This window comes from Odontesthes bonariensis, chromosome 21, assembly GCF_027942865.1.
Source record: "Odontesthes bonariensis isolate fOdoBon6 chromosome 21, fOdoBon6.hap1, whole genome shotgun sequence".
Lineage (NCBI taxonomy): Eukaryota > Metazoa > Chordata > Actinopteri > Atheriniformes > Atherinopsidae > Odontesthes > Odontesthes bonariensis.
Window position 1 is genome coordinate 7,109,899 of NC_134526.1, and position 23,714 is coordinate 7,133,612.

General features: G+C 40.5%; 1 protein-coding gene across 2 annotated transcripts in view; it reads right to left on the reverse strand.

Moving 5' to 3' along the window:
* The window catches only part of asic2 (acid-sensing (proton-gated) ion channel 2), a 407,082-nt gene that overhangs the window by 14,273 nt on the left and 369,095 nt on the right, over window positions 1-23,714 (reverse strand). For both annotated transcript variants that reach the window (XM_075454712.1, XM_075454711.1), the window contains 4 exons: window positions 21,074-21,224; window positions 7,585-7,712; window positions 614-764; window positions 271-327 (listed from right to left, as the gene is read on the reverse strand). In XM_075454712.1, the coding sequence (XP_075310827.1) occupies window positions 271-327; window positions 614-764; window positions 7,585-7,712; window positions 21,074-21,224 (487 nt within the window). The remainder of the gene's footprint in view (window positions 1-270; window positions 328-613; window positions 765-7,584; window positions 7,713-21,073; window positions 21,225-23,714) is intronic.

Below are 23,714 nucleotides of genomic sequence, written 5' to 3' on the forward strand. Positions count from 1 at the left end.
TCATGGACAGGTTGACTGACTGCAGGGCTGACGTAATAAGTTTAAGATTTGATGACACTGTAACACATGCTCACGGTTTTTCTGCAGTATGTAAACAGTATAAATCCCCATCTCAGAATTCAGCAGATTTAGCTTTAATACTGTGTCCACAGATAGAAATATAACCCACATCCTTTCCTGAGGTATTAATCATATGTAAACCATATGCGTACATTAAATGTGTATCATCTTGACTGCTGTTCAGGAGTGTGTAGGTCCCTGCTGACTTACCCAGGGCAGGCTCAGCACAGTCTTTGTACTGCTCAGGTGTGCAGTACGATGCATCTCCTGGGAAGGGTTTAAATAATGCACGTCAGAAGAGGTGTCGACTTACGGGCGGGGATTAAATGTTAACTACATGGAGAAACTCGACAAACAAAGTGTGGACACGAGGATGAATTAAACAATTTGTTAGAAACAGCACTTTTTTCACAGTTAAGACACCTACTGTAATCCTGGGGCTTTTTAAAATGCCAACACCGACTTGTCATTGCTGTTTAGTCCCTCATAAAATACTGCTACGTTGTTGAAAACTCTCACTGATGTATGTCAAAAGAATAGCAGTGGTATTTACCGGGCATGTGCACCATCCTGCAGTTGCAGTTTTCCACGATGTAGCGTGTCTCGCAGTCGATCCTGCAGGCGGTTACGCTGTAGACCTGGAAAAAGCCTGACTTCAGTGCTTTGGACTCACACTCTCCCCACGGGGGAGGCAGGTAGGTCAGCTGCAGGTGAGAAAAGAAGTGGAATGGTTGGTTAATGCCTTTCTCAATGCAGCACAATACAATTGGGCCTTTTTTTTTGTTAACCAAAGCACTTGTTTCAGGAGACAAAAGAATAAAAAATGAATTCTTTGTGAAGAACCGTACAAAGGGAAATCTCTGTAAGACGGTGGCCTTGTGGGTAATCCAGTAGTAAGGCAGTGGGATGCATTTGATCACACAACCCGCCTGCTGACAGAGGTGATGAGATTTTAATTAATCTGCAGCAGTTTAATCGTGATCATTACTAAGCCCACAAAATCATAGGGCCAGGAATGCAGATATACATTTAGCTGTAGTCATGAAATATTCCCTTCTGCCTGGGCTGATCGTCTCATGCTTCCATCCATTTTCTAAACCCGCTTAATCAAAATTTTGGAGGGGTTGGAGCCTATCCCAGCTGTCATTGGGCGAGAGGCGGGGTGCACCCTGGACAGGTGGCCAGTCCATCACAGGGCCACACAGAGACAAACGAGACACACAAACATCCACGCTCACACTCACTCCCAGGGTCAATTTTACAGTCACCAATTAACCTAACATGCATGTTTTTGGGGGGTGGGAGAAAGCCGGAGTACCCGGAGAGAACCCACGCATACACGGGGAGAACGTGCAGACTCCACACAGAAAGGCCCCAGCCGGGAGTTGAGCCTGGAACCCTCTTGCTGTGAGGCGACGGTGCTAATCATGAACCAGCCAGCGTGCAGCCCCCTGAATGTCTCATGACTCGTATAAAAATGCAAACCTCCGTCTGTTGTCCCCAGACAAGCTTGTTTAGAACTTAGTATCTTGGAGCATTTGCATCACAGCCTCTGTCTGTAGATGTTCCCTTGTTGCAACATGATTAAATGCCCTATGCTTTTGAATTTCAGACAGTATTCTTATTAATATTCCTAACATCGTCCTACATCTTAACCCTGCACCCAGTCCCAGTGGGACCATGCTCGCCCTGCTAATAGTTGGAGCACCTCATACCTGGCCATCTTTGAAAAACAAAATCCTCAAACATCATCAGATTATCCAAGTTTATAACCTTATAAACTTGGATAATTTGATGATGTTTGAGGATTTTGTTTTGATCTCTGATAAATCTATGATCTATGAGGATTATTGTCTATAAATCTATAAATCTCTGTGATAAAATCTATATCACATATAGATTAGGTAATCTATATGTGAGTTATCACCGTATTCACATGTAAAGCATATCTTGATAACCTTGTGAATTTGAAAATTCGAATGATGTCTCTAACTCCCTCTCTGCTGTGCTTCAGCTTTGCCTCTAAAACCCTGCAGGAAAAGTTCTGACTAGTACCCACTGCAGCTGTAGAACTGGCATCCACACATGAAACTCTTCCCGGCTCTTATTGGTTGTTTTTACTCAGATAAACCTGATTTTCTAACAGTTTCTACCCTCAACTGTGGCTCATGTTTTTAAGACTACATGACGGTTTGATGGCGGAGACTTAAACTCTACAAAATAAGGTTTCATTACACACTTTTTGTTTATAGATGTCTTGGATAAATAAAATATATTACTTATCTTTCTATGTGCAGCAAGCGAGAAAAAACCATTAATAACCTTTATTATTTATGACCTGCAGATACATTGCATTCCTTACTTCCTTACTTACTCAGGAAAACAATATAACAGCCAGAATTTGTCAGAAAAATCCCTCAACACACAGTGACGGGAGTGCATCCAAATGTTCTCCTTCAGCTTGTATGGCTCTAAAGACTGGGACAACAGATGAGAAACCAGGGACTCCATGTCGAGCAGTGTGTCGGCCCATCTGCTTCACAACACAGACAACGAGGTCTAGTCGCGCACTGCATCCATCACCCGCTGTTCCCAGTTACATTCACTGTCATCACAGTGTATCCCAAGGCAGCTTCCTCCGACAAAAGAGCATCTTTTTTCAGATAAGGTGAAACGCAGCATCCTGCCAGTTTGATTTGGCCCCAGTCTGCTCGCTGGTACTGAGACAATCTGAAACCCCGGGCCCCTGTCGGGTGATTCTGTATTCCTGCTGTGGAGGTGCAGCTTTTCACATGCAGTCATTTCACCGACACTTACAATGGGACAATACATCTTATATCAATCCAAAAAAAGCAATCTAGCATGTTAAATATTTAGATGTCCAGAAGCTTTTAGCCATCTGGATGCAGCTATAATGTTTTCCTGTGAAAATTACAAATGCCCATGTTGAGGTCAGCAGCGAGCACAAGCAATATACTGACATCCAGAAGCTATTCATTTTGTCAGAGATCAAACAAAAGGTGCGCCTCAGCAATTATTAACCTTTACAATCTCCTTCAAAGCTCAGCTAATCTTCACTTCTGGCCTTATTAGAGTCAGCTATAGCTGATTCTTGATTAGATTATTTCTCTGTAATCAGATGATTCACAGCGTTCAATATCACTTTTCACCAGGCTGAGACCTGCTGACCTGATTATGGTCTATCTAATAAGAGCAGAGGCTGGTGCCACATTCAATGTGTTATTAATCAATGCTGCTTTCCCCTGTTCTACCCCCGCAATGCTTTAATTAGGCCGTACAACTTGGCCAACCAGGGATGTTGTTAAGAAAGTTGAGAACAGGGAGAGCTACGATGACGTTATTCTGTCAGCGCTGGTTGTCTGAGCTGAAACTTTTGGTTTGGTGAAAATTGGACCTCAACAACTCATCTGTGAACACCTCCGTGTGTTAGTGTTCAATTTAATGACGGAGAGATAAAATGCAACTCAAAGCCTGAGGTTTGAGTGGAAACTTTTCTTTTTAATCCTTGAGAAGAGTTTTAAACCAAAAGAACAGCGTTTTAGTTTCAGTTAAAAACCCCACAGACAGACAGTTTCTGTGTCTGGAGAGCCTGCATTTAAAATTGCTTTGAAAGGACTTATTCTTCCTTTGCTGTAGACCATGCACTTTGTCCCCAAGGCTCAGTCCATTAAAACTGCTTTGATCTAGACCTAACATTATTAGCCAAAAATTTGTTTCAGTCACATTTTCCCAAGCAGACTGATTGATATCCGTTATAAAAACCTACATTCACCGGAATATTTGTCCCAGATATTTGACACAATAATCCTCATCATGATTCTTTTTATTCTTCTTTTTAAAGTGCTCTCTTTGCTCCCAGGGAGGAGGCTTGAGGCGACAGGTTGAGACTCCCACCAGGAAGCTTTTTCCCAAGACATTGAAGTGCTTTTCTGCATTAATTAGCTGAGGCTAAATTAGCTTGTTCCCACTGTGCAGGCCTGTGGAGAGGGACAGTGTTTCACAGAGAGCAGGCGGATGATGGCCCGTCTACGCCCTGCCAGTCACAGAGACAGAGACCCCAGAGGCTCATTACACAAGGCAAGACTCTCTGTATCAGCGATGCACTGAGCTCTGAGGTGGGGATGTTTTGTGGAAGAGAGCTCCTAGTTTTCACTCTGAAATACTTATCTGCTTGGTACTTCACTTACATTCAAAGTGTTTTGACTCACTTTAGAAACCAAAAATAAATCTGCACACCATAACTTTACTTCGACAGAGAGAGTATGAAGGCACATGACCTGCACTGGAAAAAATGCCCCTCCAAAAATAAGTAAAAAAACAGCAAATACAAGACGTTTTTGCTTGAAATAAGCTAAATAAATCTGCCAATGGAACTACTGAAAATAGGCTCGTCAAGATTTCTTGAAATAAGATGTGATATGTGGGACTTTTGAGATAAAAGTGATCTTGAAATTAGCTTAAAAACCTCTTCAAATGTAAAAAAAAGCTTGTTTCATATGATATGTGACTCAAAACAATTTGTTTTCAAGACTTTTTCACTTAACAAGATTTTCAAGATGTATCGTCTTCCAACAAGTCCCTATATCTGGCTGAAATGGTACTTGTTAGGCAGTTGTATCTTATATTAAGTGTAATGAGATATTTTGACTAGAAATGAGAGAAATATACTTGGTAAGACTTTGATTTTTTCCAGTGTGTTATCAGCACCTGCCACCATTGTTGTTGCTTCTAACTGGGTTGATGCACCTTCATTGTGCATCGTGTCATATGAGAGAGGACAGAGGCGTGAAGTGAAAGTTGAGGCAGTAACGGGGTAGTAATAGAGGAGAAACAGGTCCATGTCATGTGTGCACGACTACGCACAGTAAGCCGAAATCATGTGTGGCCACTCTCACCAATAGTGCCACCGTCACTGTTTGGCATTATGAGGAGGAACAGCGGCGAGTTAACAAGGACGTCCTCGGGATGCAAAAATGTTTCCTCCTGTGAGGAAAATATCACACAGATTAGACAAATTATTTATTTTCTGTTGTCCAAGACATGGATGCAACTTCCTGAAGCGATGCTGTGGTGAACGCATCTCTCAGTGTAGCCTGCTGCAGCTAGCTCAAGGTAAACTGAAGGTCCCCAGCGTTTGAACTGAGAGGTTGTTCTCCAGTTTAAAACGAGTGAAAACATTACATGAATCATTTCAAAATGATCCACAGAGGAGCAGAAAACTAAAGGATTTTTTAAATTTTTTTGCTTAATTCTGCCCAGGTGCCCCATTCGAAGCGTAATGAACACAAAGCCTGAGCGGTGGGGAGCTGGAGGTGCTGCCTTGGAGGAGCAGTTAAGAGGTTGGTTGTTTTGTTTTGCAGCTGCTGATAGTGACGGAGCCCACTGTCCGAATTTATTCTTCCGTTAAGGGAGATGAACTGCTGACCTTTCTTCCAAGCTGCGTCTCTTGCCACTAATTCACGGCTGCCTGTTTGTCTTGATTAGTGGGCCTGACTTATCTGATGTGGCAGAGGGTTTCTCACGTGATCTCTTATCTTGCAAGAATTCAGCTGCATGGCAAGATAAACAACAGCAGACCCGGGAAAAGTCAGGCCAGTGCTAAATGATTTCTAAAGTGTCATTTATTATTTTGTAGAGGACAAACGTGCAGATAAAACCAAAACGTTACGGCTTCTTCCTAACATGCACTTTGTGGTGGGAAACAAAAGGATTTTTGGACCGTTTTGCTTTTCAAAGTATCTGCTAGTGATCAAAAAACTAAAATAATAGGCATTGCATTTCATTTCACTGGAATATAGAGCAGAGACGACAACTTGCATTGTGGTCCATGTAGTTTCAGATTCAAACTTAAACTGTGGCTTCATGGTGGCTTTCTTTGGAAAAACAGTGGTTCATAAGAGGTTCCTAAGTTCAGTACTTGTACTAACACAAAAAAATATTTATATATACAGTATATATATGCTTTTAGGAGGGAAAAAAACTTAATTGTTTGGCTCTAGCTCGTGCCTGTCTTAGTTTTTTTCTCCTGTCAATATAGAATGTATTAACAGTAATGCAAAGAGACAGCGACATGTGAACACAATGTGAAATATCACGTTTACATGCTCTCAGTTTCTCTCTGGTCTCAGCCTGTCGGTCTCAGTGTTGACAAGTTGATGGATGATTGTGCCACCTGTCTCATTCTTTGTATTTATTGCATTTTATTTCTACATCCATCAGATTAGATCCATGGAACGAAAAACTATTTTCCCTCCTACCAAAACATCCCAAAGCCAACACACAGTAACAGTGACAGTAAATTCATTTGTCTGCCAATGGCTAATGCCACATGAACTGTGGGATCTTAGGCGATAATTCAGACAATTGAACATTGAAAATAAGAAAGAAACCGTCTGACCATTTCAGGATGGCCAAGCCCAGGCCTGTTCTGCCCACCCACAACGCTGTGTGTGGTTTGTGGTGATTGAAACAAGAAAATAGTGTAATTTTGACAGGCAGGCGGCACACAGCACCCCAAAAATTGAATTATCTTCCCACCACCGATCAGCAGAAAGGCAAAGTTAACTACCAGCTTGTGGATACAGTTTAGCATTTAGCTAAAGAGAGCTCTGATGCCCAGAAACATGACGGCATGAGAAACAATATTCTATAAAGCTGAATCTTGTACTAGACATTGGTATGTTTGCTACCTCTGCCTCCTTCAGGTGGCTTAGAAAACATGGTGTGAACACTGACAGCTAGCGTATGCCCACAAAAAAGGGAAACAGGAGCCATTTTAAAAGATAAAAGGCAATGAATCTATCCTGACAGACATCTCTTTGCTCCCAGTTTTGAATCAGGCGATGCATTTCTCCAAGCTTAGCTCATAGACACAAAAGGAGGCAGACAGATTAAGAAAACGATAGGAAAAAAAAGACACAAATTCAGGAGAAGTGTGACAGAACCACAGTGACCTGACGAGGCTCACAGGAGACACAACAGAAAGACATTCAGCTTGGCACTGCAAAAAACAACATGACAAGAGCTCGTTCGACTTCAGCTAAGAGGTTCGGAAAAGGGAAGAAGTGAAAAATAACTGCGTGAAGTAGAAGAACTGTCACTGAGAAAAAGGCTGTGTACAACAAACACCGCGGGCTGTGTCTGTCTGTGAGCACTGCAGCCTTTAATACTGGCCTTGTGTGACGGAACAGCTTCTCAGTGATTGAGTGCGACTCAGACTGTGTCGAGAACCTCCACTAAAAAGGTCAAAGCTGGTGACAAGAGAGGGAAGTTCATCAAATCGTCTGTCAACAATAACCACGAGACCACAGAGGCCAGCTGAGATGCCGGAAACAGACCCATCTTCTCTCACACACACACACACGTTACAGCAGGGTATTCATCATTTAATCTCTGAGAGATAAGATCAATGTGTGGATTGGAGGTGAAAAGCAGCTCAAGGAAGAAAAAAATGATAATAAAAAGGCAGTTAACCGCGCGTCGGTGAAAGTCAGGGGCACCTACCCGCTGCTCCTGGGTGGCCACAAAGGTCTGGAATCCAGGGGCCACGCCAAAGCCCAGTTCATGAACGAATGGAGGCTCCGCCTGGCTGTGGATCTGCACTCGCACTCCCGCTTCAAAGGCCGTATCCTCTGCAAGGGAGATGAAAAGACCGAGTAAGTGGGTTTACAGAAATGTGCAAGAAAGTAAATTTGCTTTTCGACAGGTTCAGGTAAACTGTTTAAGGAAAAGGTGAGCAGAAAAACAGGCTGTTGACGCTCATCAGATGCTGCTGGAGAGAGTCCAAATCTGAATTTCATGTCTGAAACAACCTTTTAGTGATGATTTCTAGGGGGTTTCAACTCAAAGCACGAGGCTTTTAGGAAAGTCTCTGTGATAAAATACACTCTCAGAGACATTCCAGTTCTTGTGACATCAAACACAGTGAAAACGACTTGGTGCTGACATAGATGAGAGAGCTTTCTCTTCAGAGCACTCATATGAGCATAAGCACACATACCCACAGGTAAGGACCAAAGGAGCCATAACAGTTACAGACAAAGAGAGAGCAGTGTTTGCAGAAACCAATAAAATTCTGACATTCAGTGTTGAACGCATGGACATTCAATCAAGGCTTTCCCCCACCGGCTGATCAGCCAGACACCTCGGGCTGCTCTGCGACCAGGACACGGAGGTCTCCACCAGACAGGCTGCCCACCAGCATCCCCCCGCCATGATGCACTCATCAATCAGACATCCAGTGACAGATGTGGCAACACCTTGGATCTATTCACATGAAGAAATGGATGAATGGATCAAACAGGCTTTTTGGGCTGTCCTCTGAAGCCATGGAAACAGTGATGTGTGTGCATGTGTGTGTGAAAAAGAACATTCGCTGTGTGAAAGCAAAAATAACAGATTTTGAGCCCACGCCTCTGAATCAGTCACAGAAACCGTTGACGGTGTATGTTGCACGTGAGCGTGTGCACACCTGACTGCATGCCCTCCAACGTGAGTTACGTGGTGTCCATTCTGTCCCTTAGAATATCATGTCCTGCGTGTGGCTGACACCTTCGTTTGCATGCAACTGCCTCACAATATCTGGCTGAAAGTGTGCAGAGACGCGATCACTGCACACATCGATTCACCACCACTTTAGAGAAGTCTGCAGCTGATGGTGGCATGACGTGCCGTCATTTCAACAAAATGAAAACCAATAAAAGGTAGCCTGAGACCACAAGTGTGTGAAGAGAGGGACGCTCCTTATTTGACTAATTCATCTGCTGTTTGATTTTATTTTGTGAGATCATTCAGTTGGATTACAGTCGTGGTGCAGCATGAAAGCTGCACATGTGATGTCAAAACTAAGTGTTCACACAAGCAAAAACACTGCTCGTGTCTGATGCTTTAATGCAGAGATGCTCATTGTGCGGCTCCTCAAGCTTTAATTGATGGCTCGCACTCGCATAGTAGCTGATAACAATATGGTAACAATAACAATACATTTTTTCAAATAACATACAGAAAATTCTGCACAGTATTAAGTATTTTTTATTAATCTTGTGTTTTTGTAGCATTAAGTATTTTTCTTAAGTATTATTTAAGGCTTAATGGTGTTTCCTAAAGGGGGCACACTGTTAAACCTGGCAACGCAGCTCGCTTAAACCACCGTCACACTTGACCGCAGAGCACGCTAGCTGCTTTAGCCAGCGCGAGATGCAGGCACAATGGGTCGGTTTTTAATTAAAAAAGGGCAAAAACCAGCACAAAAACCATGCTCATCCTGAATGTCTCACTATGATTAAAACAACAAACTACAAATACAACATGAAGAAAGTCAAGGACATGCACGCCAGCTCCCGCTCATCCCAGTATTAAAGGTAAATGTGGTCTTAATTGATAATGTATTGGCTGTGTTGTTTCTTTTTTGTGGGATGTTTTATATGTAGAAATGCAGATTTTGCTCTGCCAATGTGGCTCTTGTGAAATAAATAGTGAGTATCACTGCTTTAATGTTTTAAATCAACTACATTTTTTACATTCTTTAAAGTTTTAATGTGGCATGTTAAAGGTAATATTATTAGCAGCCATCACATTGTTAGATCTTACATAAATAGCCACCGTTGTCCAGCCATAAAAGCCATAAAAGAAAATACAATTGCACCAGCAGACATATTCCTTAATAAAAAACGATGAAGGTATTTATTTATTTATTTTATTGCATAAATGCTTAAGTGCAATGATTAAATTTGACACCGGCAACACATAAAAAATGGATCAGGAGTAAAAGAAATGACTAATTTATTATGCTAATTAAGAAGATACACGCATGTGGGAAATCTCACAGTTAATTAGGCTACTTTACAACAGGTCATAACAGGGTTAGGTATAAAAAGAATACCTAAGTGAAGTCTGAGTCTTTAAGAAGTAAAGGTGAGGAGAGAGTCAGTAAATATAGTTCGTCTCTGACTAAACAAATGCAAATGAAAACTCTTTTTTCTACAGACGATATCCAGAAAGTCTGCCATCTTTGGGCCTGAACACATTTAAAGCCAATATATGCAGTATATAGATTTTTCTTTAAAATTATAGATGCTGCATCCACTGGACTAAAGAGTAGAGGAACCAGACGGTTCATTATCAGCACATAGCTCAAAAGTCGGCATCGATGATGTCATGGCGTTGACATGAGTAAAGTAATGGCACCATCAATGTTGTGAGCAATTCATACAGGTTTTGGAGCAACATGCATTCTTCCCTCCAGATTCTTCCATGCTTATTTCAGCAAGACAATGCCCAACCAGATGTAGCACTTTCATTGATCAGCAATAAGATTATCACCACCTGCCTATTATTGATTAGGCCCTCCTCATGCCACTAAAATAGCTCCGACCTGTCAACGTGTGGACAAGAAACATCTGAGGGTATCTTGAAGTGTTGAGACACTTCAAGATACATCCGTTGGATGCAAATCGTAGAGAAGAAGAGCCATTTAAAGACAAAACAAAGCTTTGGATTGTGGGGTAACAAAAGGACAAGACGTAAGTAATGGAGGTTTTATCTTGTAAAAAAACCAATCATGATTATTTCAGCTTCAAGTCGCACCCCACGTTCCTGCAAAACAACCAATAAATTATGATAAAATCAGAGTCTAACAGTCTTATTTGCTTTGTTGTGATTCACCGGAATTACTTTATTCTTACAGACAGAAAATCCTCAGACCAAGACTCGAAACACGAGACAATTATCTGCTGAGAAAGAAAATGATTTGCATTTGGACACAAGTGCAAGTAAGTGTTTGTTAGAGAGCAGATGAAGATCAGTCAGCGCAGCTCTTTTTATCATAAGACGATGAAGAAGATCATGAGTAATGATGTTTGTTACATCTGAACTTCAAGGTGATCAAAAATAGCTCCATGAATCTGCAGTGAGATGTGATTCAAGAGTACTATCAACTTTGCATGCCTTTAAAATGACTCAACCAAGTAGGAAGGGATGATATCAACAACTACAATCGTAATATTATATAACTCTGTATTAAACGCAGGTACGTTTCTATTTCAATCCATCCTCCTTCAGCATTTCAAGCAATGTAAAGAAGAGGACAGAATCTGGTTCTTGGTGCAGTGCTGCATGAGACACTGCAGATCACGAGGATCGGCCGTGTTTCTTGCAAACAGACATATCTCCAGTTCCTCTAAATCTTTTGCTGATATGATGCACTGTAGATGATGGAAAAATTCTACTTTTAACAATTATTTAAGGAACGTTTTTCTCAAATTGCTCAACAATTTGTAGACGCAGGTTTCTGGAGATTGCTGAAACTCTGTCTTTCTTTACTTCTGAGTAGAGGTGGGTAGAGTTACATTTAATTAGAAAAAAATAATAATACTTCTAGGAGTAGTTTTAAATCACTATACTTTTTACTTTTACTTCAGTAACTTGGTCCACTCGTCACTTTTCTTTTTACCTCTTTGGTATTCTACACCTCATTATTTTTACCCCCCCCGCGTACGCCTCATTTTAATGTTTTATTCTGACAGAGAGAGAGACTTCCGCCAAAGGCTCTACCACCTGACTGTGTTCCACCAATCAGACGCAGCCGTGCAGTCTGGTCACGTGACCATACTCAATCTCAGCGGCGGGACGGGTTAGCTTTACAGTTTACAGTCGTAGCAAACAAACAGATGAAAAATGTCAGAATCAACGGTCGGCAATGCAGACACAGACGAGGAGGAACACCCTTGGTGTCATATTGGAAGCATGTTTACAGCTTTACAGCTGCATTATACGGTGTCTTCTGTGTCTACCAAAACAAACATTTCAGCATTCAAAAACTCAACATCTTACCCAACAGTTACTCAGTACTTGAGTCGTTTTTTCACCACGCACTTTTTTACTCTTACTCAAGTAATTATTTGGATGACTACTTTTTACTTTTACTTGAGTCATATTATTCTGAAGTAACAGTACTTTTAGGGGAATCAAGTCCAATTGAAGTGCTACCTGGAACTAGTACTTTGTAGAGATGGTGCTCTTTGGTGACAGGCTTTGTTCATTTCAAAAGTTGTAGAATACCAAGGCACTCATCTTCTTTGTAGTTAAAATGCCTTTATTTTCATGGGCAAAACCTGATTAAAACACTTTGACGCGTTTCGGCATGAAGCCTTGGTCAGGAAGTGAACAGTCTCTTGTGTGGCAAAACTGAATTAAAAGACATCCGTTCCATGAGTGTTCTCAGGTGTGTGGGTGGGACCAATTAGCCAATGGCAAACCACTTATTTACAAAGGTAACCCACAAAAAACAGAAAAACAAACAGAGATATCAATGGTGGTCAGCAGGGGGCCTCATTTTACAGTCTCTACAAATATAAGAAAGTATTAGATAACATCAAAAAACAGACATGTAATACACATATAGAAATAAACATTTGTGCTTACAGAAAATGACAATATTCCAACTCATCATTTAAACCCAGATATAACATGTAACAGTACTTTTACTTGAGTACAATTTTTGGCTACTCTACCCACCTCTGCTTCTGAGAGACTCTACCTCTCTAAGGAGCTTTTTAAAAAAATACCCAATCAGGTTACTGACATGTTGCCAAATAACTTAAATAGAGGTACAATGTTCCTCCAGCTGTTTTTTTTTTAGTACCACTTACTTTTCCGGCCTTTTATCTTTTAGGTATGTGAGAGCCATCAAATTCCAGATGAGCTTATATTCCTCATGAAATAGTCTTTCAACATTTGATGTGTTTTCCTTTTTTTCCTCCCAAACTTGAGTCATTTCAGTACAAATCAGTCGATTTATTCCTGCTTCATGCTTTCTGAATGGGGACTTTTTTCTCTCATCCAACAATGCCATCATGTAGCTAACTCAGTTTTTTAACAAAATGGGACTTGGAATGTGTTGGGATTTTGCTGCAAGTAACACTAGATAAATTATTCATAAACAAATGTCACACTTAAAAAGGAGTAAGATGCCAGTGCGGTGACTCATGTTGCGCAATCAATAAATCTTTGAGAGTCTCACCACAAGGTTAAACCTTACAGCTGTTCTGAAACTTTTCACGATGCTCCACAGCACAAGGTCAGGGTTTCATGGAAATGTTCACATTGGCATTTCTGAGTGCATCTTCCTGTGACATGTTAATGATTTGAAGGGGTGTACAGTATATTAAGCCAAAACATGAGCTTTTCCATCAGTTCTACAGCTGTATAACAGAGCATGATATGTGTTTATGCGATTCTTCTGTATTAGTTTTCATTATCTTATCAAAAGAATCACTTTTTTTAAGATAAACTTTACACAAACACCTGCATTCCTGTTATTTAGGAACTATGCCACACAACAATGACTAACTAATCATGTTATTTATAGACCAAAAGTAGGATCACAGCACAATGGCATGTTTACTGCTGTTTCAATACCATCTGTGCAATATACAGCATACTCATGCACATTAAGTCACCCTCTTCAGATCCAGCCCCACAACTCATTGACAAACAATACGGCTCCATAAATACAAAGCCCTTATATTTTACTAAGCAGGCATAAAGCTTGAATAAGTAGCTGCCGGAGACTCGTGGATCTCCTTAAACAAAAACTGATGCTCTTCCACATTCAAGAACTTTTCATAAAGAAATGTGGAATTCAACTGATGATACATTTAGTGTTAAAACGGAAGCTTTGCTTTCAATCATTTGCCTATCAATAGATTATTACACTATGCACTGCAAACTGTTGACCCCAAATACTCTATTAGGTTGTATTAGGTACAGCTAAAGGCCTATCTGGGTAATTATAAATCCCACGCGTCTATTGTTTTAATGACTATTTTTCTTCAGAACCGACTTAAAAGTTCATTTCAGATTTACAGAGTGAATATTGATAGCTGACAATCAACGTCAAGAGAAAAAATTGAAAAATATGATCCATCAATTACTTTTATGAAGTGTATTGGAGATATTCAAGAGATATTTAATTGGGACAAGGAAGGACATCTGAACCACCATCATCAAAGTGCCATCTGAGTATCCTTGAGTATCCTTTGTGCGTGCGTTTTCTTTGTGCGCACACATCCCTGAGATATAATGGCTTTTCATGGGAATTAGCAGGGCCTTTACCATCGCAAAAAGGAATTGGCACAGGCCATATTAGACTTAAAAGCACATGGAATTCACCACAATAAGCTGGTAACACTGGAGCAAACAATTCTGTGATACGAGAACACACAATGCATCCAATATAGAGATTTTCTTTAGTTATTTTTTCAAAATAATTTTTTCACAATTGAAAAAATATTGCACATGATATTGAATTATTGCACTGATGTATTGAAAAAATATACACATTTATTGCTTTGTTGAGTTATTCAGTGCGATTATGGCTCTTGCATAAAAGCCGTTACTCAGTCTGTTAGTGCTGGCCTTCAGTGTTCTGAACCATCTGCCAGTGAGTAGTGGTTCAAAAAGAGAAGGTAGCGGTTCAAAAAGAGAAGGTAGCGGTTCAAAAAGAGAAGGTAGCGGTTCAAAAAGAGAAGGTAGCGGTTCAAAAAGAGAAGGTAGTGGTTCAAAAAGAGAGGGTAGCAGTTCAAAAAGACAGGGTAGCAGTTCATAAAGAGAGGGTGGTGGATAAAAAAGAGAAGGTAGCGGGTAAAAAAAGAGGGTAGCAGTTCAAAAAGAGAGGGTAGAGGGGAAAAAAGAGGGCAGTGGTTCAAAAAGAGAGGGTATGGGGTTCAAAAAGAGGGTAGCAGTTCAAAAAGAGAGGGTAGCGGGTAAAAAAAAGATGGTAGCAGGTAAAAAAAGAGCGTAGGGGTTCAAAAAGAGAGGGTATGGGGTTCAAAAAGAGGGTAGCAGTTTAAAAGGAGAGGGTAGCGGTTAAAAAAGAGGCTAGGGGTTCAAAAAGAGAGGGTAGCGGGTAAAAAAGAGGGTAGTGGTTAAAAAAAGAGGGTAGGGGTTCAAAAAGAGAGGGTAGTGGTTAAAAAACAGAGGGTAGCGAGTAAAAAAGAGGGTAGGGGTTCAAAAAGAGAGGGTAGCGGGTAAAAAAGAGGGTAGCATTTCAAAAAGAGAGGGTAGGGGTTCCAAAAGACAGGGTAGTGGTTAAAAAACAGAGGGTAGCGGCTTAAAAAAGAGGGTAGTGGTTAAAAAAAAGAGGGTAGGGGTTCAAAAAGAGAGGGTAGCGGGTAAAAAAGAGGGTAGCGGATAAAAAGAGAGGGTAGAAGTTCAAAAAGACAGGGTAGTGGTTAAAAAACAGAGGGTAGCGGTTCAAAAAGAGAGGGTAACGGGCCAACTTAAAAATGAAGAAACTTTGCGGTGCACTAAAGCTAATACAGCTCTAAACTTCCAATAAGCAGTGTTTATACTCACATCACATTGAAACGATATAACTTCAACTTTGCAGTTTTTTAAGGTTTTAAGCTGTTGTTCACCCAACATACGAACATATGAATAAGTCTCATCTTTCAGTGCTTTTCACCGTCGCTTTGATTTAATAGCAACAGACTGAAAAATTGCAGAGGCTTGACAATTTCTTATTGTGCTCTCTAATGCCTGTTGGACTTCACTTGCCTGTTTTAAAATAAAAAGGGGACTAAAGTCTGAGATGATGGAAATCTCATCATTGTAAAAAGAGATAGGGGAGTCAGGACGCTTAGACTGGCAGTGCTCCTACAAGTGTTTGACTAAACAGTTCTTGAGCTGTACAGGAAATAAATCATGACAGGTTTGTTAGAGAAAACAAAAGCAGAAAGGGGATGTAAGGAGAGCTGCTCCAAAAATGATCAAAGTAAAGAAGTGATCAATGACAGAGAGAGAGGGAATCAGACAGAGCAGATATATAAAGTGCAGAGAGGAAAAAAGGAAGATTTAAAACATGCTGTAACGTGCCTCTAACACAGAGCTGAAAAGACAGATAAACAATTCTGTATCTGCATCACTTCTTCAGTAGCAGTGTTAAAACATGAGAAAAACACTATTTCATCGGTTGCTTGGGAGCTCTGATATTGTTGTTTTTTCTTGCTTGATTTAAACAAAACTTAAAGACTTTATGTTTTACTGAAATAATAAGAAATGGGGCTTATGGGATTATAGTTTGACAGACTGTGATACTGCAGACATTTTGTTGCTCTGCTCATAATCTAACACATGCTGAGTGAGTTTTTTCACACCAAATTAAATCAGGTCTGTCTGGTGTTGAATCTTTAGATGTGTTTCATTATTCATTCTGCAGCAAATCTTTTCAGTCTCTTAAATTAAAAAAGGGACATTCTTTGTGCTAAGTTCACATATAAAATAATTCATTTTTACTTTCGAAATGTTTAAAAAAACGGTGTCCGGTAAAGTACAACCTCCACAAGCAGCAGGAGGCAAATGTGACTCAAAATCAGGGCAGACGTCATTCTCAAGAAGCCAGAAGGTCCTTCTAAGGAGGTATGAGTAGGGTTGGGTGGCGTTGTAACACTTTGTGCTTTCCGTTGTTCGGCGCGCTCTGCATAATTATTGATAGCCACAGACACATCCAATCCATTTAGCTTTTCCTTTGGTGGGAAGTTTGGACAGAACTTAGGGAGCTGGGTATCCATGCAACAAACCATGTGTTTTCTGTCTTGTTTGTTTTTCATAAAACAAAGCATTTCTTGCAATGTTTGTCCATCATGTGTCCATCACCACGAAGAGACAAGTATGATGTTTCACCTGCAACTCGAGAGACTGACTGCTGGCCTCCGGATGATGAACTATAATAAAAGTGATGGGAAGGAAGACGGGTGCTGATTTGATGGTAGAGTGGTAGCTGGTGGGAGGAGACGCCAGACGAATGCCTCAGCAGAGCCTGTGGGTGCACAGGGACATGGCTCAGCTTAGAAACCAGGGTCCTTCCTCAGCTCATCCAGGCTAATTAAAGCCCGAGGGGATAAACAATGACACTGGAGCTGTCCATCCAGAAACATGAGGATTGATGGGATTTCTGATGGGTAAATCATGCCCACAGAGCCACCATCGAAAGTGTCCTCACCACCTGTATCCTCTGCAGACTGCAGCGCCTCGTGCAAACAGCCAGCCGTCGAACGGGCCTCGAAAAGGACCCCGTGTGTGTTCTGCACGATGGCAGATCCATGCAGAGGGTGGAAGGATAGACCCATCACACCCAGCTCACTCCCTGTTTACAACCCTCCCATCAGGCTGCAGGTTCAGGGCTGTCGACACCAAAACCACCAGACACCTGAACAGTATCATTCTGTACATATCCCACCTCAATTGTATTTTTTTTAACCCTCCTGTTGTCTTGCGGGTCAAAAGTGACCCACTACCATGTTTAGCTGTAGAAGAAATACCTTAAACTATCTTTTTCCAACTTGAAATTTGATGACTTTTCCTAAAGGGAGCCCATCATTAGAAAAAGTCAGACTTTATTTTTGTTTATGTTTCCATGTGGGCTGTACACCACTAGGGTACAAAGATTGTCTTATGGGTCATTTTTGAGCCGTGAATTATAAAAACATTTAAACACCAGAACAAAGTTCACTATTTTTTCCCTTTCAATATAATTAATTCAGAAGTAATTACTTCACATTTATATAATAGCAATAATAAACCTTTATTATGTGAAAGAAAACTGAGAAAACAAGAAAACTGTTGGTCCAACTGACAGTTGGTTTGTGGTTAAAAAAAAAAAAAAGGTGTAATCCTGAAAACTGGTGATTGTCTTTTTGTATTGTGTAACAAAAAATACATGATAAAAAATGTATTGAATTGAGTTGAATAGATAAATAACAGGTGGTTTCATCATACAAAATAGATTTTGGATTTAAAATTCAATTAAGTTGCTTTATTTTGGGGCTTTGGTAGGGCGAGTCATTTTTTACCCATAGGACAAGGAGAGTAAACACAATGTTAAGACCGCACAAGGGTTAAGGCACAACTTCTTTTTTACTCTGCTATGTTAACTTTAATCTAAAGTTCTGTGGCGCTGTTACAGCAGGTCAAACTCCGGTGCACGTTGTGCATTTGGCGAATAAAAAGATTCCGACCTGATCTGCTGGTCTTCCTGTTGCCTGGTTAGCTGCTGCAGCTCTACTATCTGCCCTTCCACTTGTTCAGACACGGCACTCCCGTTTAGTATGCTTCAGAGCGGAGCCGTGCAGACTGTGTAAAACACCGTCTGAACCTCTAAACAGAGTTCTACCACTGGCAGCAACACAGCCTATCCAAGTGGCTTCAGAGCTTGAATTGAAAGTGTGTTGAGAATACACCGTGATCAAAGTCACTCCAGTGAAAGACCCTAGACTTTGAAAAGAAAGCTCCCCGTTCTCTCTAAATCTTTATAAATACTGTGCGGAAACCCTTCAGTATCAGTTACAATGCAATACTATTAGCAGGGAAGCCTACTTTTGGGTTGAACTGAGGACAGATCAACAACCTCAACTAAAAGTAAAAAGCGTGAAGCAAGAACAAGTTTTTTCTTTTTTTTAATGCTGAATAGATTGAAAAGGCAAATGCACATCCACAAAACAGACCACTGCCTCATGATTAAAACCCTGATAGGCATCAAAAGACCTGGACAGACCAAAGATTAAATATTGTCTATCAGGGCGAACATGATTTGCCACGAGTGGTTCAGTGTTAGCCAACGGTTGCTAACATCGTTTTCACAGAGCATTGACTTAGTGCAGGGAAAGCTACGGGAGTTCCCTGATGCCTCTGTAACAACAAACACGACCACGTGTGGTGCTCTTTTTACATGAAAAAAGGTTATTCACCTGGAGATTTTATCATGGAGTCGTAGATGAAAGGTAGAATAATGGGAGACTGATAGCAGACAGTGTTTCACCCCATGCAGCCGCTTCTGTTCAACGTTTCCGTCAACATCAGGCCACCAGAACATTGACAGCTTGGGGAAAACTGCACTGCAAGTCTTCTTTTTAGATTTAACAGATCATCTTTCAAGCTCCCTGATTTTTCCTCCCTCTCTGGCTCTGACATCTTTGGCACCTTTGATGCACACTGTGTAACATAACTAACAGCCTGCCAGCTGATCCGTCAGAATTAGGGACTGTTTTGAGTCCTGTTTGATACTGGTACATAGAGAAGGTAAATAACCATCTTTAATTTGTTTCTAATCCGATAAGCCTTTGAAAACTACATAACAAATCCTTACCAGCTGAGGTCTTTTTTTTCTCCAGTAGCATTTTCCACTGGTTCTCTTCACACCACGAGTTAATTTCTCTCTGAGGGACAACTTTTCTCCTAATGTTCGTTCTTTCCTGGTTCTTTTAACGCCCATCAGACTCTTAATTAGAAGGCCGCGGTCCGTTATGTACAAAAGCCGAAAGAGGTCGCTGTAAATGACAGTAAGAGGCTATTTCAATATCATTATCATGAGCTAACAAAGCTTGTTTTGTAGTGATAATGGATTAATTGTGTCATTATCTAGAGATAATAAGGCTCGCTTTCTCAAGATATCGGGTTAATGTTTGTTAGCACAGTTTAGTGAAGTTTGCTTTCCAGTCACCGCAAACAGTGGAATCCCCTGAAGGGCAGCTCCTGGCTGCAGCGTCGGGTAAACTCCTATTTACACCCACGGATGCCATTATCTTTGCTGAAGAAGAGACGTTTACTCAATTCTAGCAAACAGAATTACACCTTCATGCCTTTACTTTATGTTCCATATGCTCTCGAAACTTCATGGCAGGAACAGCGAACAATATAATCAGGTGTTAACACAGAAACTACTCGTATTCATGATCGCCATGATCTCATTTTTCTCTGGATAGCAGCTTAGGGTAGGTTGTGGTCTGGAGCAAACAAGCTTTCTTATCGCGAGTCAACATGCAATCCTGAGACGAGGGCATCAAAACAAATAATTGCAGACGAGCCTCCTTTTATCTGCATGTGCATTCACAGTTTTGCTCTCTTCAGTATCGAATTTTCCTGTAAGCAACCATATTTGTTGTAATTAACCAAACTTTTGTTTCCGTCATTCGTTACGACTGAAAAGCTGCGTTTTTGAAAACAAAAATTACAATAAAATAGCTCTAAATATTATTGTAGCTCTTGTTCCATAATTCTGAAGTCTTTTCAGGTTATATTCAGAAGTACATTTTCAATTTAAATACGGTGAATTACATTATTGTTTACTGTGACACCTGCTAACTGCACTTTAAGCAAGCATTAATGTCCCAGATTAGAACCATTTAGACTGAATTTTCTGCTGCTTTATTTGATTTAGGAGTGTCCCTGAAGACATTTCATCAGGAAGACAGATAATCATCTCCATGTTAATTATGTTTAATTAAATCTGTTTATGCAAAAATATGCACAGCCCATATGCTTGCTTTGAGACAATAAAGTTTCACCTGATTCTCATGAACTTCGATTTACTTTGCAACAGAAATATGAACCAAATGAGGAAAATAGTGCCGCAACCTGTGGGAAAAATATCTGTGTGACGTTAAACAATAAGACTGACATTAAATCAGAACAACACAGGGGTTCTGGGGATGACAAAAGTAGGTCTCAGATGGAGATGCTGTGCTGGCCCGAAGATAAAAACGGAGTCATTAGGAGATAAATCTGAAGTGCCAGCTTTCACACCAGGGATGCAATCCAGTCACGTAAACGGCGGAGGGGAAAGTAACTTATGGTAACCACATGGTGGTGAATAAAGGAGGAAGATGGCTGTTATTATTCACTTCATGAGCTTGACTTCATGTGATGAACCTGGTACTCGAGCATGAATAAAAAAAAAAAAAACACACAATAAAAAACAATATTTGAAAAGGAAACAAGACAACAAATCGTTCTTAGTCGCCTGGCAACAAGAATCTCATGACATTGAAAAGGCTGTGTGAGTGGTGCTCGACAGCGACGTGAAATAATTCGAAGAAAAAGGATGTTTTAGACCCCTTTGAATCACGAAGAATTGGAATCCAAAAAGATTTGTTTACTCTTTCAACTCTCTTTCTGATGTGTTCAAATGTAGGAGAGGGCAGCAGGTTGCCAGGCCTACCTGTGTCCCCCCACACTGGCAGGTACTCATCCTGCTGGATGTCCAGCATGATCTCCAGGCCGTTTCCCGTCCCTCCCTTCATGGTGGTGCGCAGTGACTTCCCTTCCTCGGCAGCGTTAAACATGTAGCACTTCCCATACCTGGTGAACACCTGAGGGGGAACACAAAGGAAAGGTGAGTAATGGTTCATTCATTCTCAAACTTTTCCTCTACTACTGATACAGTTCAACTTATATATCTGGCTAAAATGTCTCTTATATGAGAACAAATTAAAAAAAAAGTCTATTTCCAGGAAAAGTTTGGTAAGTATGCAGCTGTATACCCTTTGGAGCAGCTGAGTCTATCAGTTCCCGTTTGGGGGACACTCCTATTCATCCTGCAGAAGGCCTCCAGTTCTAGGATATATGCCCATCTTGAATGAATGGACTTTTGATCAAATTTTGATGGTGTAGAGGAAACTATAAAACCTACACCTGATTCACTGTAGATTTCAGGGTGTATTTAGTTTCATTCTTAACAACTTCTTTTCACAGGATTTGTTTCAGAAATGCAACGATCTTGTAAAGATGCTCATTTGCAAAGTTACGACGGTGTGTGATGATGACACAGGAAAGGTTTCTACTCATGCGTTTCCCAGAAAAAAGATTTTCACACCGTAGAAATTTGCATCACTTCGCCTTTTCCTATTTCAGCTGGAAACAAAGTAATTGCCCTAAAAAGATCATTAAAAGGTCAGAGATATGACCCTCAGATACCGAACTATGAACCGATCGAACGGCTCACAGATCCCTATCGTCTCGATTAAAAACCTACATGAACTCAGACTGTATGTTTCTTTCACCGTGAGTTTTTGTTTCCTTTGGGTAAAAGCACAAAGAAAGAGAAAAATAAAGTCGGATTTCATATAGGTCCTCTTAATATAACTTTCCTCAGTCCACCCAAGTATTCCTCACACGGCGTGGGCAAGGAAACTTTCTGAACAAAAAGCTTACGAGTAGGAAACACCAGATACTCAGAGGCAGAGGCTGACCCCTTGTCCAAGAACATCAGTACAAGTCTGCCTGGAGAAAGAAGCTGTTTGGTGCCGGATAAAGTTTCACATATTGTATGATGAAACTTTCAGGTGTGAGAACTCTGTTAAAGTTCAAATCTCTTGTGGTTTGTTTTCATGTTTCTCGCTCTTTAGGAAAAAAAAAAGAAATAATACACGATATGCACGGATAAATTGCTGAAATTAATTTCTCTCAGATCAGTCATCGCAACATCAGCCAAAGGCAAGCTGCATATTAATGTCAGCTTCAGCTACACTGAGGATTCTGCAGGCAGAGCTGTACATTTTCATCTTTTCTTGAATTGCTCGTATTTTGCAAATCAATTTTCACAGGTCTTGTCTTTAGAAAATATCAAATCAATATGAACAACAGGAAAACAGGGCAATACATGAACCGCAGGCTGCATTACCTGCCTTAGTAATGTCAGAATCTGTAAAACATGTAAAACAAAGCCACAATCCAACAGTCTTTTTCATGTATAGATCACGTCCATAATGCACCACACTGGAAAAAATCATAAGTCTTACCAAGTATATTTGTCTCATTTCTAGTCTAAATATCTCAATACACTTAATATAAGACACAACTGCCTAACAAGTACTATTTCAGCCAGATATAGGGACTTGTTTGAAGACAATACATCTGGAATATCTTGTTAAATGTAAAAGTCTTGAAAACAAATTGTTTTGAGTCGGATTTCATATGAAACAAGCTTTTTTTTTACATTTGAAGAGGTTTTTAAGCTAATTTCAAGATCACTTTTATCCCAAAAGTCCTAAATATCACATCTTATTTCAAGAAATCTTGACAAGCCGATTTTCACTAGTTCCATTGGCAGATTTTTTTGCTTATTTCAAGCAAAAAACGTCTTGTATTTGTTGTTTTTCTGACTTATTTTTGGAGGGGCATTTTTTCCAGTGCAGGTGCAGATAAATCTGCATCCATGACACGTCCTGCTGATTGAGCTTCTTACAGTTCTTGTTTCATTGAAACCATATGAGAGTAAAGACAGTTATAATGACTGCTGCAGTCTGAGTTTGGCTGCATTTTTCAGCTGGTTCATGAAGCTTTATCCTTTCAGTGCAAAAATCTCTGATAAGAACATTTTGCACTGATTTCCATATTATCGGTAAAACCTGAGTAGATCATTTACGCTCAGTGGATTGAAATAATTGTTTTTTTTCACTTTTTATTGGACAAATACACATACGCACGCCTATATAGCACCATCAAGGACATATTTGGCTATCAGTGCACACCTCTAACTATGCACAGCTCTTATTTCCTACAGACAAACAACTGAAGAACCGACAGAAACGCACAACGAGTCACAGTTCTGTAAGCACAGAGCGTCCTGACCAGACTTCAGCTTTCATATCATGAGCGTGTGTTAACGGCACTGCATCACACCAGTGTCAGGGGTAACCTCACCGCGAGCCACCAAAATGTTGTGGAGGAATTTATGAATAATTTAAGAATAATAGATTGTGTTAAAGCTGCAGAGTGCTGCTTATATGGGAGAGCGTTTTGCTTGTTTGTGTAAAACAAACAAACATGTAAATGAGAGTAGTTGCGAGGTCTCTAACCAT